The sequence below is a fragment of the Crocodylus siamensis genome, chromosome 1, assembly GCF_052110815.1.
Source record: "Crocodylus siamensis isolate JL-2025a chromosome 1, ASM5211081v1, whole genome shotgun sequence".
NCBI lineage: Eukaryota > Metazoa > Chordata > Crocodylia > Crocodylidae > Crocodylus > Crocodylus siamensis.
This window is the reverse complement of record NC_143395.1, coordinates 271,381,394-271,397,876: the sequence shown is the minus strand read 5'-3', so window position 1 is coordinate 271,397,876 and position 16,483 is coordinate 271,381,394. Positions and strand designations below refer to the sequence as shown.

Here is a 16,483-nt window from a genome sequence, read left to right as displayed (position 1 = left end):
ACACATCCAGCACGGACAGCAGTTCCCTACAGAAAACTCTATGGGGAAGGGTAGGGGTGGGGCAGATTGAGGCCTCCATGGTGAGGGAGGGAGTGTGGCTGGGGCAGTGCATGGGACCCAGGGTCAGGGCGGGGAGTGGAATGGCACCACAGGTGGCTTGTCCAAGGAGTGCATGGTAGGGGAGGCTCAATGCTGCTGCGTGCATCTCCTGGGGAGGCATGGGGGCACATGCCCCCTCAGATTTGTGTGTGGGGTGGGGGCAGATATGAGCTGCCTGCTGCAGGCTTGGGGCTCCCCAACCTGCTGCCTTTTCCTTAGTAGCCCTGTGCCACCTGTGTACCCCCTGCCTGCCTGGCAGCAGCTGGCAGGCAGTGACATGGAGTTGTGCCCCCTGCTGCTGCTGGGCAGGCAGGGTGCACATGGCTAGTGCAGGACTCTGGGGAAGGGCAGCAGGGCAGGGAGCACTGAGCCCACAGCGGGCAACCTGCATCCATCCACACCCCACTCATCTTTGTTCTAGCCATGGAGGGCAGGCATGTGTCCTGCCTTTCCATTTTGAAAAGGTGGTTTCTCTAGAGCAGGACCACCCCCAACTAGATCATCCCAGCCAAGGCTTTGTCTAGCTGGGTTTTAAAAATCTCGAAGGATGCAGCTTCTGCCACCTAATCCTAATGTACACATATACAGGCTGCAGTTTGTTAGAGGAGTAAAGCAGGAGCTTTTGCTGATTACCTTCATTTCAATGAGGAAGGCCTTTGCTATTTTTTCCATCCCCCCGCCCCAAAGCACTGTTGTAGACCGGGAAGAATTGAGAGAAGTAAAAAAGAAACTGAGAATGCAAGCAATTTAGAAAGCTTTAGATTAAGAACAATGTCAAAAGCTGTTATTTCTAATTTGAAAGACAAGGTAAAGAGAACAAACCTCTGCTTTCTCTGGCGGTTGCCTTTACATTATTTTTGTATGTATTTATATTGCATTATGTATTAGCTCCAACTTGGCTGAGACGCTACTACTGTGAATATTTCAAGAGATTCACTTGTAGTGCCCTGTACTTATTATGTAATCTTTACGTTCCTGTTTTAGTAGTTTATTTTAAATTGCTGAGCAGATTTATTGGGGGAGGGAAGAGGAACTGTCCTTGGAACCTGCCTCCTGTTACAGAAAAGAGGAATGCAATAGAATACAGCACGTGTATGGGAAGGTCCAGTGTTGACCTGCTTTTTCTGTGTGGTAATGAAGAGTAGCTGGATCATTTCCATCTACTTCTCTTCTCCACCCTGCTCCATCGATCACCATGAATGCTCTCTGCCTGTTTCAGAAGTATAGAACAAATTGAAACAATAGGAAAGGATTTTTATGTTTCTTCTTCTTTTTTTTTTTTTAAATCATCTGCACTTGTGAACAGCTCAAAACGCCAGTACAGTGTTAGTGTAAATGTTTCCTGTAGGTCTGTGCCTGCACTGAGCTAGTGGGTACAGAACAAAGCCTTTTCCTGTGGTGCTTCTAACTGGCTACAGAATGCTTCGAAACAGTGCTGGGAGAGACGTTTGTCTCCAGGCCCAGTTGTTTTTAATTGGCACTTTTTCACAGCCTGAGGTAAACCAGCTTGTTTATTCAGAGGAGTACCAAATGCTCATACTAGAATGGGGATTTGTAAACTGTTGTGTTCCTCAGGGTTTTTCTCAAATCGCATAACAATGAAGTACCTACATTTCAGATGAGAAATATTCTGAATCCTTTTTTGGAAGGCTCACAGTATTCTCATGTAACTCATTTTAAATCATCTTTCCTACCCTGTGATAATGAAGGGCTTTTACAACAATGTGCAAGAGGACTTTGGAAAGTGCAAAACAGGCTTTGGTATATGTATATGTACGTTTTCAAAATTTAGTTTGCCTGCAGAAGGCTCACCTGGTGCTAGCATGTCCTTGATGAGGGCTGATGACTTCAGCTCTTTTGGGGGTATTTGTTTGTTTGTTGTTCCTTTTTTATTGGTTGATCATCAGGGATCCTGGTTTTCTGTGATTAAAAAATTGCAAATTCTCTGATTAAATCGCACTGTCTGATTTGAAACCCCCAAATCCACAATTAAAATGAAAGCCCCCACCCACAGCTCCTGTTCTCCCAGCCCTCCACTCCCAGCCACCAAGGCTATGGTGCCTGGGACCTGAGTGCACAGCCACCTGCCCCTGGCTGGAGGCAGTGGGTGCTATAGTGGAGTGGAGCTGGACTCCCTCCCTGCTGCCTGCCCACTGCAGGCTTAGGCAGGAGGGGCTGCTCCTCATTGCAGCATGCATTGTTGGGAGGGCACGGAGACCCATGCCCCCTAGATCTGTGCATGGGGCCGGGGCTGCATGCTGCCCACTTCGGGTTCAGGGTCCCGCCCTGCTGGCCTCCACCCTAGGCTTCTGCAGCCCAGCATTCATGACTGGCACCACAAAGAACAGAGCTGTGCAGGAAGCTGCCTGCTGCTGAGAGCTTGACTTTGCCCTGGCGAGGTGTTCCTTGCCTGCACAGCTGCAGTGGGGGGGCAGTGCAGGGTTGCACACAGGGGATGCTGGCAGCGTGGAGCTTGCAGCAGCAGGCAGCTTCCTGTATGGCTTTACTATTCCCTGTAGCACCAGTCACATGTTGGAGGCTCCAGGGGAGGGCAGCAGGGTAGGAGCTTGAGCCTGATGTGGGCAATGCACCATCCCCATCCCATGCACAGAGGCGTGGGTCCCCTCTGCCCCCCAGGAGTACACGCAGCAGGGGGGAGCCACCCCGAACTCCCCTGGATAAGCTGCCCATGGCCATGCCCCCACTTCCCACTGTGGCCTGCAGACATGCTTTGTGACCCCAAGCCCCATACACGCTGGGCAGCAGTCCCAGCCCCAGACCTGCTCAACTGCCTCTCTCTCCCTCCCTTTGGGGGCCTCAGTCCTGCCCATGCTCCCAACTTACCTGCAGGAGCTGCTCTCCAGGCTGCCTGATGGCCACCTGTATGTGTGCACAGGCACGTGGCACCCCCTTCCTGACCGCCCTCCCCTGCAGCTCCCTGCAGGCTAGAACTATGCCAGCCTGCAGAGGGCTTGTCGCAAAACTGCAAAATCTTCAGTTTTCTCCAGTAAAATAAGAAATCCACATTTCCCTCTGGTAAAAGTAAAAGCCACGGTTTTAATCCATTTTTTTCCATGGGAAATGGAAAAGCCAGATCCCTGATCATCATCTTCTTTCTAGGGAGGTTTGTGGTGTAGAGAGGTGGGCTAGTAGTCACTGTAGTATCTGCCCTATGTCGTGGGATCTCTGTAGAATCCAGGGTTATGAAATCCACTAGGATTTTGGTCCCACTAACTTTAAGGAATTTTTACAAAATCTGAGGATTTTTCTAGGGAAGCAAATTTGCTTAAGATTTTGCAGCTACAGTACTGCCTGGCAGTGGGGTGGGGAAAATGCTGTAAATAATGCTAGTAAAAGAACAGAAAACTGGGAAGCCAAGGTTTCGGGGGGTTTTTTTTGTTTTTTTTTAAGGACAGTCTTATATTCACTCTCTCACCCTGATTGCAGCTGATTCTGAAAATTACAGCCTCTTTGTGATTGTAGATTTTATAAGCTCCTGTGTTGTTATATGTTCAGGGAATAAATAGATGTCCGTACAGAACCTTAATATCCTCAGGGTTGTGGTCAGAAATATTGTGTACGGTCACTTAAAGGAAAATATACCTCTTACATTGTTAACACATTTTTATCCCTGTTCCCCCCCCCCCATTTATTTATTTATTAGTCACTTAAATAGCAGGGGGAGGGAAGCCAACTGTAATACCCCAATTTGTGAAAGGCATATTTACTGCGAAATATGTTGACAGATGCACATTTTTTTAAAAATTTAAGATACAGAGTTGTATGGCTAGAATGGTACTGCTAAACCATGAGAGGAAAAAATGGTAGTGAAATGGTGAGGAGCCATACTTAATAGTGGAGCCATAACAAAAAAATCCTGTTGTTTTTTAGCAGTTTATACATCTAGACTAGCCTAAGGTCTCAAATTGCGGCTCTCCCAACCCAGTGTTTAAACTTGTATAGTCCTGTGTCAGGAAACTTAAAACAACGTACATTTTACATCAGCATTAATTACTTTGAGGGACAGGGGAGTAACGCTCAGAACTGCAGGAGTGTGCGGTGTTCTTATTACGTTTGATTCTTCTGGCTAGCAAGAACGACCCATACAGATGATGACAATAATGAATTGGTGACCAATTTTGGATTTACTGTTAATATACCTTGCAATGGGTTTTAAGGAATTCAGTCTTCTCTTTGTTGAGAGAGACTGAGCAGCCACTTGATCTCAATAGCAAAGTGATTCAATAAACCGAATAATTAATACACAAATCTTAGAATTTTCCAAAATCAATATTGAATCATTGCCAAATTCATTCTCTTTTTTCTTTTGCAAAGGGTCACGGGAGTGATGCCATTAAGAGTCCGAAACCATGTTCAGATTGACACAGGATGAACTACTGATGTATCTCGGGTCCTTTTCAGAAAATACCTGGGATCTACATGGCTAAAATAGAGCTTGGGGAAGTTTAAACAACCTCCTCCATGGGGAGGAGAGTTGAGTGGCTTGCCTGGATTGTACTGATGCACAGTGTGTAATGGCTGGCCTAATTTTGGATTGCCAGTTAAGCCCCTTGCAGGCTAAAAGTAAATTTGGCTTAGTGTGGCAAAGCTTCTGTTCTTTTTGGCTAGCATTAGCTATGTTTCTTGTATTTGGGACTGTGGTTACAGAATTGCAAGCGATGCTTGGGTTTGGGCCCGGAACTTTAGCAGTGGTTTTGGGCTAAAATGACAAGATACTATCACAAAAGAAGAATTTTTGGCATTGTTGGTTTAATGGTCCTTGCAACTGATATCCAACAAGCAGAATTGCTGCTAAATTGAAGGCATTGACATTCCTTTTCCTTTCCAATCTCACTATCATTTGCTCTCTCCTCCATCCTTTTTTTTAAGGAAAAAACTGCTCCTGAAATAATCCTTGCAAGATAATGAGATGAGGATTAGAATTTAGGAATGTTCGTGTTCTTCAGGTCTGGAAAATAACTGTTTGGCCAGTTAAGCTGAGTGGTCTTCTAGCAGTATTGTTGTGATGCTTTTGCAGAGACTGTGAAAGAAGAAAATGAAATAGAACTGAAACAGACGAGACAGTAAGGAGTATGGGGAGGAAGCGTGGGGGGTGTTAGGCAGGAAGGACAGGGATGACTAGAAACTGTTGTCAGCAATGTTTAAACCAAAAGATGTTGAAATGAATTTTCCATGGAGCCACTGTAGCAGAATTAGTGCCTAGCAAGTGCTGATGTATACAGGAATTGGAGCACTCACAGTTGAACCATAAAACAAGAGGTAGGCAATGTTTTTGGCCGGAGCATCAAAAAAACCTGTTATGTCTACCTTGTAAGGTGCTGGAGTGCTGGTGTGTCAGAAAAACAAAACTGGGGTGGGGGCTACACGACAGGATGCACTGCGTATTAATACAGTTAATAATCATAAATGTTGCTTTTTTTAACGGTAATACCAGGTTTTCTAAAAAGTCTAAACCTGGTGGCAATAAATAAAACTTCACATATTGCAGTTGTTCTTGTGTATTCTTTTTTGTTAAGCATGTTTTGATGGGGGGGAATGAAAAAGAGGTAAAGAAAAGAGGAGAGAAAGGAGGTGAAAAGGAGGAGAGAGAAGAAAAGAAAAGGAGAAGGAGAAAGGAAAAAGAGAGAGCGGGTATGTCGCTCGCCACTCACGTTGCCCACCGCTACCAGCTGCAGTTCGACCTGTTGGTCCGGGACAGTGTCTGGTGGAGGGAGGTGATGATGCTCCAGCAACAGCTGCCAGAGCTGGGGCAATTAGGCCTTCTTGATGGTCCTGGAGCGGAGGGGAGCCTGGGCCCAGGGCCAGTGGGGAAGGGGCCCAGTTAGAGCGTGGGCAGATAGACTCCCTGTCCCGCTCAGGTGAGGGCAGCACCGGGGCACTGGGCGCTTGGGCAGGAGCCAGGTGATGCAGGGAGAAGCAGGCACGGTGGTGGAAGAGGCACCGGAGGAGAGCAGGGGCTGGGTGAGAAGTGGGGGCTGCCCTGGGGCTCTGCAGACATGGACTGTGGTGGGTGGGCAGGGGTGCCCAGTGGTACTCAAGGTGGGGTCTGGCCCACGCAGCTCCACAGGGATGGGCTGGAGCCACCCTGCCTGCGAGGGGATGCTGCCTGGCCAGGGCAGGATGCCGTGCTTGGGGGGCTTCTGACTCTGGGCTCGGTCTCCCTGCATGCCAGGCACAGTGTGAATGGGGCAAAGCCACCCTGGTGCCCTAGGAACAGCTAACACAGTTGGTGCTCAGACCTGAGCTGGCTGGGAGTGTGCAGTGCAGCAGCCCTGCACAGTGCCTGCCCCAGCCCTGGTCCCTGGAGGGGAGCTGTGGGTGTGCAATGCTGAGGTAGCCACGGCAGCTGTTCTTGGAGCCTGGAGAGGCTCCCGTGGCCAGGCCCCTGCACCAGGGGTGGGTCTACCCCACTGAGGCTGTGCCCAGCATACAGGCAGGTAGAGCCCCATGAGCTTGGTGTCCTGCCCTGGCCAGGCAGTGTCCCCTCATGGGCAGGGTGGCTGCACCCAATCCTTATTGAACTATGCAAGCTGGGCACTTTGGGTGCCGCTGGGTGCCTGAGCCCACAGGGCCTTGCTTCTAACCCGGCCCCAACTCTGCTTCAGCTGCCACCTTCCCAAGGGCCTGGTTGGGCTGGCCTTCCCACACTGCCTGCCCCACATCTGCTTCTCCCTGTGCTGTCCAGATCCTGCCCCAGACACCCAGGCCTGGTGCTCAGCACCCCCCATGCTGCCCTCCTGGGTGGGATGTGGGGCATCTGTTTACCTGAGCCCAGGCCAGGTGCAGGGCTTTGCCCACCCATTGGGAGCCTCCAGCGCAGCGGCCCTCTGCAGTGCCTGCCTGGCCCTGGCTCTGGTCCTGGCTTTGCCCACCCCCAGCTCCCGTCCATGGGCTGGGCTGGGCTGGGTCAGGCTGCGGGGCATGGCTAGGGTTGTCAACCCTTCCGGATTGGCTGGAAGTCTACCAGAATCAGCATCCATCTCCTGTTAACTACTGAAAGCAGTCTTGGAGATTTACATTACATTAGCTGTTTAGTTAAGATTATGTCATGTTGGGGAAAAAAAATCTCCCAGAATAGCTTCAGGGTTGCATAGTTGGCAACTCTAGGCATGGCGTGGGGGCAGCAGAACTTGGACTGTCCTTCCCTGTGTTTTTCTGACTCCACCCCTGGTGCCTGCCATGGCACTGGCACGTTTGGCTGCTCTGGAGAGCTCTGAGCAGCAAATTAAAAAATATATTTTTAAAACAATTTTCTCATACGCTTCCTGAAGTGCCGGGGAAAATGTCTCCGCGTGCCACTAATTGGCATGCATGCCAGTGGTTACCTATCCTTGCATAAAGCCTTCTTTCATAATAGTGTTTGAATTATACCTTCACCTGAAAGTATTGTGGGACTGGAAAAGGAAACTATATACATGTACATATGATTCGATTTGGAGGAGGTTTGGCCCTATTCGGCAGCTGAATCTCCAAATAATTAAATTGGGAGACCAATTAAAACGTCCAAATAGAATCAGAAGCCTCTAAATTGATTTGGAAAAATTCAGTGCTGTTTCAGAGATTCAGCCATAGCTGGTAAGTTGGTTGTGGTGGGGAGAGGGAAGGGGCAGGGGGGAGGGAGGGGCTGGGATAAGCTGCCCAGCTGGGGTGCAGGATATGGGTGCAGCAGTGCTGGGAGTGGGGGCTATGCCCTGCTGCTGCTTGATCATCTGGGGGTGGGGGGTGGAAATCAATGCAGGCGCAGCTCACTCTGGGTGGAAGGGGGGCAAGCAGCAGCCCTTGCTCCCAATGCCACCATGCCCTCATCCTGCACCCCCTGTCCTGTCTGGGGGTGGCAGCACCCGCCCCACTCCCCAAGTCCCGAGCCCCTCTCCCCCATCCTGGTTGGGCAGCTTATCCCTGCCCCAGCTGACAAAGCAACAAACTAATTGTTGCCTTATCAGCAATTAAAATATTCTGTGCTGTCCAACAGAACCTCTAATTAAGCATAAATTGCAGCATAGGAAATTAAAGAATGTGAAGTGGGAGATAAATGTTATCTCTTGCTTCATTGGATAATGTTCATCTAATATTAGATTTGGAAGCTCTGTCTTCCCAGCTTTAATTTGTCCAGAGAAAAGCTGATGAAATAAGATCATTCTTTGATTCTATCCAGAAGAATGAGAGTTTTGTTCCTCTTACATATTTTGGCCTCTCTGGTAATTTTTATGGATAATCGTCAGCATGTAACTTCTGTATATGTGTGTCCTAAATAATAGGGTTGGGTTGGCAAGTGCAAGGGTTCGCAAAATGTATTACTGAGGTATGTGAGCTTGAGGTTCCATCCATTCACTTGACAGATTGTTTTTAAGATGATGATGCATGGGGCAGGGAAGTTTGGGAGTTGTGGAACTACTGATCTTCATACCTGCAGGCAAAGATTCTGGATTCATAGGGCTTACTTGGTGTGCAGGGGCATGGGAAATTGACTTGTCCCAGCCTAAATTTATTCGGACATGAGCTGATACTCTTTTTTAATTAAAAAAAATAATTGGGGGGGGGATTTTTATTGGTATAACCATAGTGGAATAATTTTACTGTAACTGTGTCAGTCACTTTCCCCCTGTATAAAGGCTGTTAATCCAGGTTATGCCTTGTCTTGTCATGTGATAGCTGGTTTAGAGGATCTGCTTGCTTATATATATAAAGCAGCTACACCTGCTGATTCTCTCAAAGGGTTGTTTTAAAGAAAATTACCTGTGTCTGACTAGCACCTTAAGTTCCATCACATGCAAATCAGGACAAAACTAACCAAAATGTAAGTTTACCAGAATCACTGGTATAACAGAATATGGGTAATACATATCGGATAGAAATAACTTGATTACAGTTGGCAGAGAATAATGTCCCTCCCTCGCATTTATTTAAGGTAATAATGACTCTAGTCCTTCATTTTGGGGGGGGGGCTAAGGCAATTATATAAATAAATGACAACTTCTGAGGAAATTGGCCATAAGACTTTCCATTGTATTTTGTATTTTTTGTCTACGGGAACCTTAATTTCCTTTGTTCTGAGTGGCAGGCAACCCAACATCTGCATGGCACATGGAGGTCAGTGCTTGGTTGAGACCTGAATGGTAGGAAACTGTTGTCTTAACATAGATCTACAGACTGATTTTAATAGATTTCATAGACATTAGGGCTGAAAGTACCTTGCAAGATCATTGGGTCCAGCCCCCTGCCCAAGGAGTAGGAAGTCACCTGGGTTCAAATGATCCCAGCAAGATAGGCATCCAAGTGTTTCTTAAGTGTCCAGAGTAAGTGCTTGCACCACTTCTGTGGGGAGTCTGTTCCAGGCCCTGGGGACTTGGATGGTAAAGAAATTTTTTCTTATGTCCAGCCTAAAACTTTCCAGAAGTTTGTGACTGCTGGATCTTGTCTTCCCTTGGGGTGCTCTGGTGAACAGACGTTCTCCCAGTTTCTACAGTCACTGGGTGGAAAAGAGGAGTGAAAAGTATGGACTAATTTTGAGAGGAGAAGAAAATGCATGTATTGATTTTTCTTTCCTTGTTCTTTACACACCCAAGTTAGAGCTGTCTTATCCTTTTGGCAACTCAGGTTTCCCTCTTTAAAAAAAACCTGTTGTTGAACCAAGAAGGAACAGGTGAAAAATTTGCCTGTGCCCATCCTGCTGTATCAGAAAATGTTAAAAGAATGTCAAAAGTCGTAGATGACTAAATATCCAGTTATTTCAATGTAGTAGTCATTATGGCCATCCTTACTATTTTAGTTGCTTATGAGTACACGTAAAGAAGACTGAGTTCTTCTGTTAGAAGTAAAGGAATAATGGTAATCCTGAAAAACTAAACAAATCTCCCTTTATATGTTGATATTTAGCACAGTAGGAAACAACCTGATCAAATAATCTCCTATAGTAGAATTTCTTAGTCCTGGAACATATCATAAGGGGATATGATGCATAAAGATTTACATTTTTTTGTTTTTGCCTTCATATGGTGTGTACAGTTGCAAACTCAAGTGTTGTTGTTCCAATGAGAGGAATGGGGGAAGATGTGGTACATGGTATATATAGTAATTCAGGTTGCTATGAAGAACTATACAACTGCTTTTAAAAAAAACCCAACCTTGTATTAAAGAAGCAGATGGAGGAAATTATGTGAGAATATCTCAGCTGATTATGTATTTCCCTCTTTGATATTTCAGCTGATTGCAATGCCATTCTTAAAGGTCTACAGCCCATTTTTCAACAGCAGAGAATGACAGAAACAATTCACAGTTGGGAAGATCATGGTTACCTAGCAACTTACACCAACAAAAATGGCAGGTAAGTTGGATATTTGTACTCCAGAAACTATGTTCTGATTAGTGTAAGACAGTTGGGTACTGCGTTAGACTGCTACAATTAAATATTGCATCTAAAATGTACCCACTCCCCCTTTTAAGGTGTTAAATTGTATGACTATATTCCTCAATCATTCTTTTGTTTTACCACCTTTTTCTCCTCTCTTTAATTTTCTTTTCTTTTCTAGATCAGTTAGTTTCCTGTGGTTCCCCTGTTCCCCTGTACTCCCACCACTTTTAACTCCTTCCTGTCCTGATCCCTACAATACTTAATGTACTTCTTACAAAGTATATTTTCCTATTTCACTTTCTCTTTGCCAAGCATCTTGGTTCCTGTGAATTTCTTGGTAACCTACTTCCATCTAGGTTTGTGTGCGTATATGTTTTTCGCCCAATGGGAAGGGTCCTTGGTGACAAAGAACTAGACAAGATTCAGTTCACCTCCTGAACAGAACCATTTTGGTCTGCTTTCATTCTGCTATACACAATGTCTCGGCAGCAAGGACAGGAGAGTCATGTCTAAAGATCTAGGACAGTCTGCCTCAGATTCCTTAACTTTTCAGATATCAGCTTAATTATTCAGCCAGATAGATACTTCTAAATAACCACTTAGATTCTGCAGAATCGAAAGTTCTCCATATGTATTTTGGGTGAGTTGTATTTCAAACCCTTTGTTTATATATCACTGCTGTTATGGCCTCAGAATCTCAAAGTTTTCCAAAAGTAATATTTAGTTGAATACATCTAATCCAACTTTAGAAAATTGCATCATTTTTACAATAATAGTTATAGTAATTAAGGTATTTCTTCCCCTTTATTGCCTTTGTTTTGGCTTCTTGAAAAACTTGATTGGTTCTTTGCAAGTATGGTCACTTAAAAATTGACTGCACAAAAATGGTTGCTTATGGTGTGAGTGGGGACCATATGTTCATGTAAACAATGCTAATTGAGATGAGCGACCAAACAAAACTTATTTTCATCTGTTTTATGATACAGAAAATGATTTTGCAGGGTTGTATATATAATTGGGTTATTCAACATTTCATAGAACCTGTTAAATGAGCTTTACTGCACTTCATATGTACCTGAGAATCTGTTAATTTCTGTTCCCAAGGATGAGCAAAAGAAAAATCTGAGGAGTTTGAGTAGGGTTTTATGCTTTGTATCGGTTAGTGTGACATTTGGGTCTGCCCTCACTGCGCTCTCACCTGCAAAGCTATACAGAGCCAGTTGCACTGTACCAAGTTACTATCTGTACAGTGTGAAAACATTGTCTTTGGCCATACGAGGTATTCTTTAGTGTGACTCCTTTTTTAAGCAAGGTTAAGTATGCTAGTGTGAAATTGCATTGGTGTAAGCAACAAGCCTTTTATTAATCCATATTAATAACTACATTCTGCAGGAATATAAAATTACTTCTGCATAGGAAAGACCATGAATTTGCCATTAGAAGAAATACTGTCTGAACTTCGCTGTGTAGAGGTTTACAAGACTTCAGTTCCCCTTTTTGTAGACTCCTCTCTGCTGAACAAGTTAAAAAAAAGAATCTCCGCACTTTTTCTAACTTTACCTCCCATTAAAAAAAAGCAGTGCCGCTTTACTTATTGGTCCAATATTTAGAAACATGAAGGCCTTCTCTAAACAAAAAGGTTTTCTCAGTATGGTTGAAGTTGTGCAGCTACCTGGATAGGAAGGGGAATAAGAGACTTTTTGCCAACATAGTGGTATTTATTTTTGAGTGTTTTGCCTGTAAGAATGAACATACCCTTTAATAAAAATATTATGATAGTAAAATGCTTAAGTGTAGGCTAGACCTTTGGTACTGAATACTTAAGTAGTGAAGGGAACGGTAGACTGAGGAACAGAGAGGAAAAGAGCTTTCTCTGTGTTTTTCCTGCCAAGGGCAGGAAAGCGTTTTGGTTTTTTTTTTGTCTGAAGCAAGCTTGGACCTCTAGAAAAGTATCTGTGCCCTTGCAGGGCCTCTGAGAAATAACCTAGTGTTTCTAGTCTAAAAGGTCCCCACCAGGCTGCATAATGCACTCGTACATGAGACTTGAACTTTATTTCTACTCTCCAGCTTAGCTTCCTTGTCAGTTGAAACTAATTTCCACTGGATTGACCTCAAATTTCTCCTTCATGTCCTCACTTCTTTTGCTATATTGTACTGTTGAAAAACTGGATTGAAAAAAAAAAAGCTGGTGCATGTGCATTCTCCACTTCCTGGTTCTTTCATTTTTTGCTTGGCTTGGCAATCTAACTTCCCCAAATAGTATATAGACAAAGCTAATTAAAGTTAAAAATGAAAAACTGAATTAGAGCCAAAGGATTAAAGAGATTCTGTTGGGCTTTTTTCTCATGGGAAATTTTCCTTTAAATTCAAGCAGCACAGTAGTTTCCAATTCCAGTCTGGAATTTGCAAGGTAAAAGGAATAGTTTCCTTGACTTAGTTCTAGATTTTTTTCCTGCGCTCTGTGGAATGTAACACTAAGGAAAGACTCTGAAGATGCCATCCGGGAATATAAGATTCCAGTAATGATCCACATTGGATCCCCCTGTGTTCAAGCTTTCTGTCTCAAATGTCCCTCTGGCCAGTTACTTGGGTGACCTGAGTGGGAGGGCCCATCTGTGAAATCTGAACACTGCAAATCCTGTTAAAGATGCAATCATACTGGCAGGTGATCTGCAAGGATCTTGTCTTGCCAACTCTACCACAGTCATTTGTACAAAGACTAGCTGTGGATATAGAGCAGTTGAGTCTCCTTTTTTTTTTTAAGGCCTCAACAAGCCAGGGCTCTGTTTTGGCGAGTAATTTTCTAGGTGACAGGACAGTAGGAATTTCAAACGTGTGGTACGTCCTTTCCAAGCAATGAGAGAGCCTGTTTTGAAAATTGCCAAGGGACTGGATTCTCAGTGCAAACTTAGGCTTGTAAGTACCCGATACATTTGCAGGCAAGGTTCTTTGGGTGAATCTGTTATCTTTTATTAGACCAACTTAAATAAACTGGAGAACAATTTTAAGCAAGCTTTCATGTTCAAAAACCCTTTATAAGGCTAAGGAAGTTAGTTTTTTGTTGCTTTCTATGATGTTTTACTGTTGCCTGAACTCCAGTTCAGGCTGAATTTATTTTTCTTGGAAATCAAAAGTACATACCAAGCAATGTTCATTCAGCAACAATGAAGACATCCTCTAAGTTCTGATGATGATACTAGAGACATCTCTCTGGACTTACAGGCAGCTGTTTTGTGCTTCATTTTATTATGCGGATGTAGTTTTGTCTTTGTCAGCAGGCATTTATTCCTACATAGGCAGTAGCCAAAATTCCCAAATAACAAACAAAACTTCACATGACTTTTGGGAGGAAGCTTGTAACTCCAAAAATAATACGCTAGCAAAATAAGCAACAACATTCAGGGCAGAGTGAAGGTGTTGCCTGAATGCCTCTGACTTTACAGATATGAGCAAAACTGCTCTCCTGCTTAGGTAGCTGGGTCTTAGCAGGCACACACAATCTGTAGTGTGCAGAAGTGAGTAGCCAGTTCTAATGTGAAAGATAAATATAGAAGACCTTGGTTTGGGAAGTGCTACTACTTCATTTTATACTGTTCATAACTAGATAAGAAAAGCTGGGCCAAGTTATGACTACAGGTATAAAGCTGTAGTTTGTTAAAATACTTAGTCTGGAAAAACAAATGGGAAAACATACAAATATACTGCTAGCTCTACCATACAGACTCTGGAAAGATGACCTTGCATACGCTACAGTTGTAATGAATTTAGTCCATTACTACTGCTGTTGGCAAAATTTTGTCTCTGACAAAGACCTTGTCATTTGGTAAGCTGCAGCTGTTAAATGAATTGGAGTTGATTTGGGGATTAAGGCACACTTTCCTGTTGTCATTACCAGAACAACTGATCCATGTTCTGTTTTGTCTGAAGTTAGGCTACCAAAAGTCACATTTTGGCAACTTTTACCTGGTCCGTTGAATTCATGGTTTACCGTGACCAAGGACCTAATTGAGGAGGGTTCAACTGTAAAACATCACTCATCCAGTTGTCAACACAAACATGGATGAAACGGCCATTCGCAGTCAATAGCAAGGCAGGACATCGCTCCCTTGAACCAATTGAATCATTGCCTGTAGAGGTGGGAATGAACAAACTGGAAATTTCTTTTTGTAGAAAGATAGCTCAGGAGATGGACTGTACAGATGTTCCCCCAGCCCTGTGGCTGGAGACCTTTCCTAGACCAGGCATGCTGGAAGTGGAAAAAACTCTGGTCATACCCAGTTTGCTCTCCTTTTCAGCATTTGCTCTGTGCCATTGTGATGCAGGACGCTGGACAAGATGGACCTATGGTCTGACCCAGCAAATGCAGTTCTTATGTGCTCTAGCCATGAGGCACAAGAAGGCTGCTCCCTGGGCCACTCCTGCTCTTAAGGGAGTCCATTAATTGACAGCCTGCCCTCGGGGAGTGGGGCAGGAGCACTCAGTTGCTATGGCAGGGCTCTGTGAGATTTCTGCAGAAGCACAGCAACCTGCCTTGTTTCACTTCATGTTATTCTGTGTCAGATGGGTGGCAAGGGGAAGTTGGTGGGGCTAGGAATCTGCACTGAAGGCAGCTTTTAAATTGTTGTCCCAACTGCTCAGCTGAGTAGCAGAGGGGCAAGAGGAAGCTGGAGGGGTTGGGAGGTAAGGGGCCCTTTAGCTGAGTTGGGGAGGGGTGGGAGCAAGAAGAAGCAAGCAGGGAGCCAAGCAGAGGGAGTAGAACAGTAAACTACCCTCCTCTTCCCCCCACTCCCTTTTTTTTTAACTTGCACCCAAACCTCCAGTATGACAAGCAGGTGAGGAGCAGTTGGGGCTGCTCCCCTTCACTCCCATCTATGGGAGGAGGAGAGCAGATGCCCTCTGCATTCTCCCCAGACCAGGGTCCCCCAGTCCTGGAAAGAGATGGGAGTCTTTCCTCCAGCTCCAGTCCTCCTGGTCTCCCACAGGAGTTAAGCCAGCAGAAGGTGTGCAGATGTTTAGTCTCCCAAGAGAAATTCGCCTGGGAATGATTTAACCCTGGTTGTTCCTGGAGCTCCAGGGGAAAAAATAAGTTTTAACTTCTGCACACTTTTATTTCCTACCAGAACGGCAATTCTCCTAGTAAAAACTGAACATAAGTACGTGGCCTTTGCCAGTGACTTCTTTTGTAATGTTGGATGTTTTCCAGTGCCTTCATTTTTTCTTATCTGTAAAAGTAGAATAAATAAATCCCCTATATTTAAGGAGAGATTTGAGAGGATTTCATTTATTAAAGCATATTAAATGCATTGACATCATTAGATGCAGAGAACAATTTGCTCCAGCAAGATTTGATTTATTAAAATATATTGGACTAGATTTGGTTTGGCAAGTCTCTGACTTAATGTTAGATGTTTTTTACTTGAGATATCTAGCTCCTTTGAGTCACCTCTCATCTTCTGCTTGGTTCACTGTTCAAAAGTAGATCTAACCTAGAACTGGCAAAAAAGTTGTTTCTTTCTCTGTAGTCTTGGCATAAAAGAAATAAGCCTACTCGGATAATCCTAGCTTTTTAAGGTAACAAGGCAGCTTTTAATAGCAACCTCTCCCAAGTTGACCTGCAGCCTGAGCTACCTCTTGCTGTTTTGGCACGCATACCACCTGCACAGGACATCTCTCCAATTTCCCCTGGAAACTGTGAAAAATATTTTCACTAGATGTTAAGTGGCTAAGATAAGCAAAGCTGGTTAGCTACGAAGGAAAATTGTTAGGAGAAAAAACTTGTCAGAGAAGAAAGGATGAACTTTAGCTGAAGTGGATCACAACAACATCCCATTTAATTTGGATTTGGCTGTTTTGTTAAATAAGCCATTTTGAAAACAATAACAATCAAGGGCTTCTATCAGTTTAGCAAAGTAGATTTTTAAAAGCTGTCTTTAGTTAAACTAGTATAGTTTTGTGTTTTCAAAAGGTCCGAAAAAGGGAATTATAGGCCTTTGTACCAGTTCCAGTTTGAGG

The 16,483-nt window shown here is 44.5% G+C and overlaps 1 protein-coding gene across 1 annotated transcript in view; it reads left to right on the top strand.

Moving 5' to 3' along the window:
• SMS (spermine synthase) overlaps positions 1–16,483 on the top strand; it is an 81,235-nt gene that overhangs the window by 26,177 nt on the left and 38,575 nt on the right. The window contains exon 2 of the mRNA XM_090062311.1: positions 10,324–10,444. Coding sequence (XP_089918437.1) covers positions 10,324–10,444 — 121 coding nt within the window. The remainder of the gene's footprint in view (positions 1–10,323; positions 10,445–16,483) is intronic.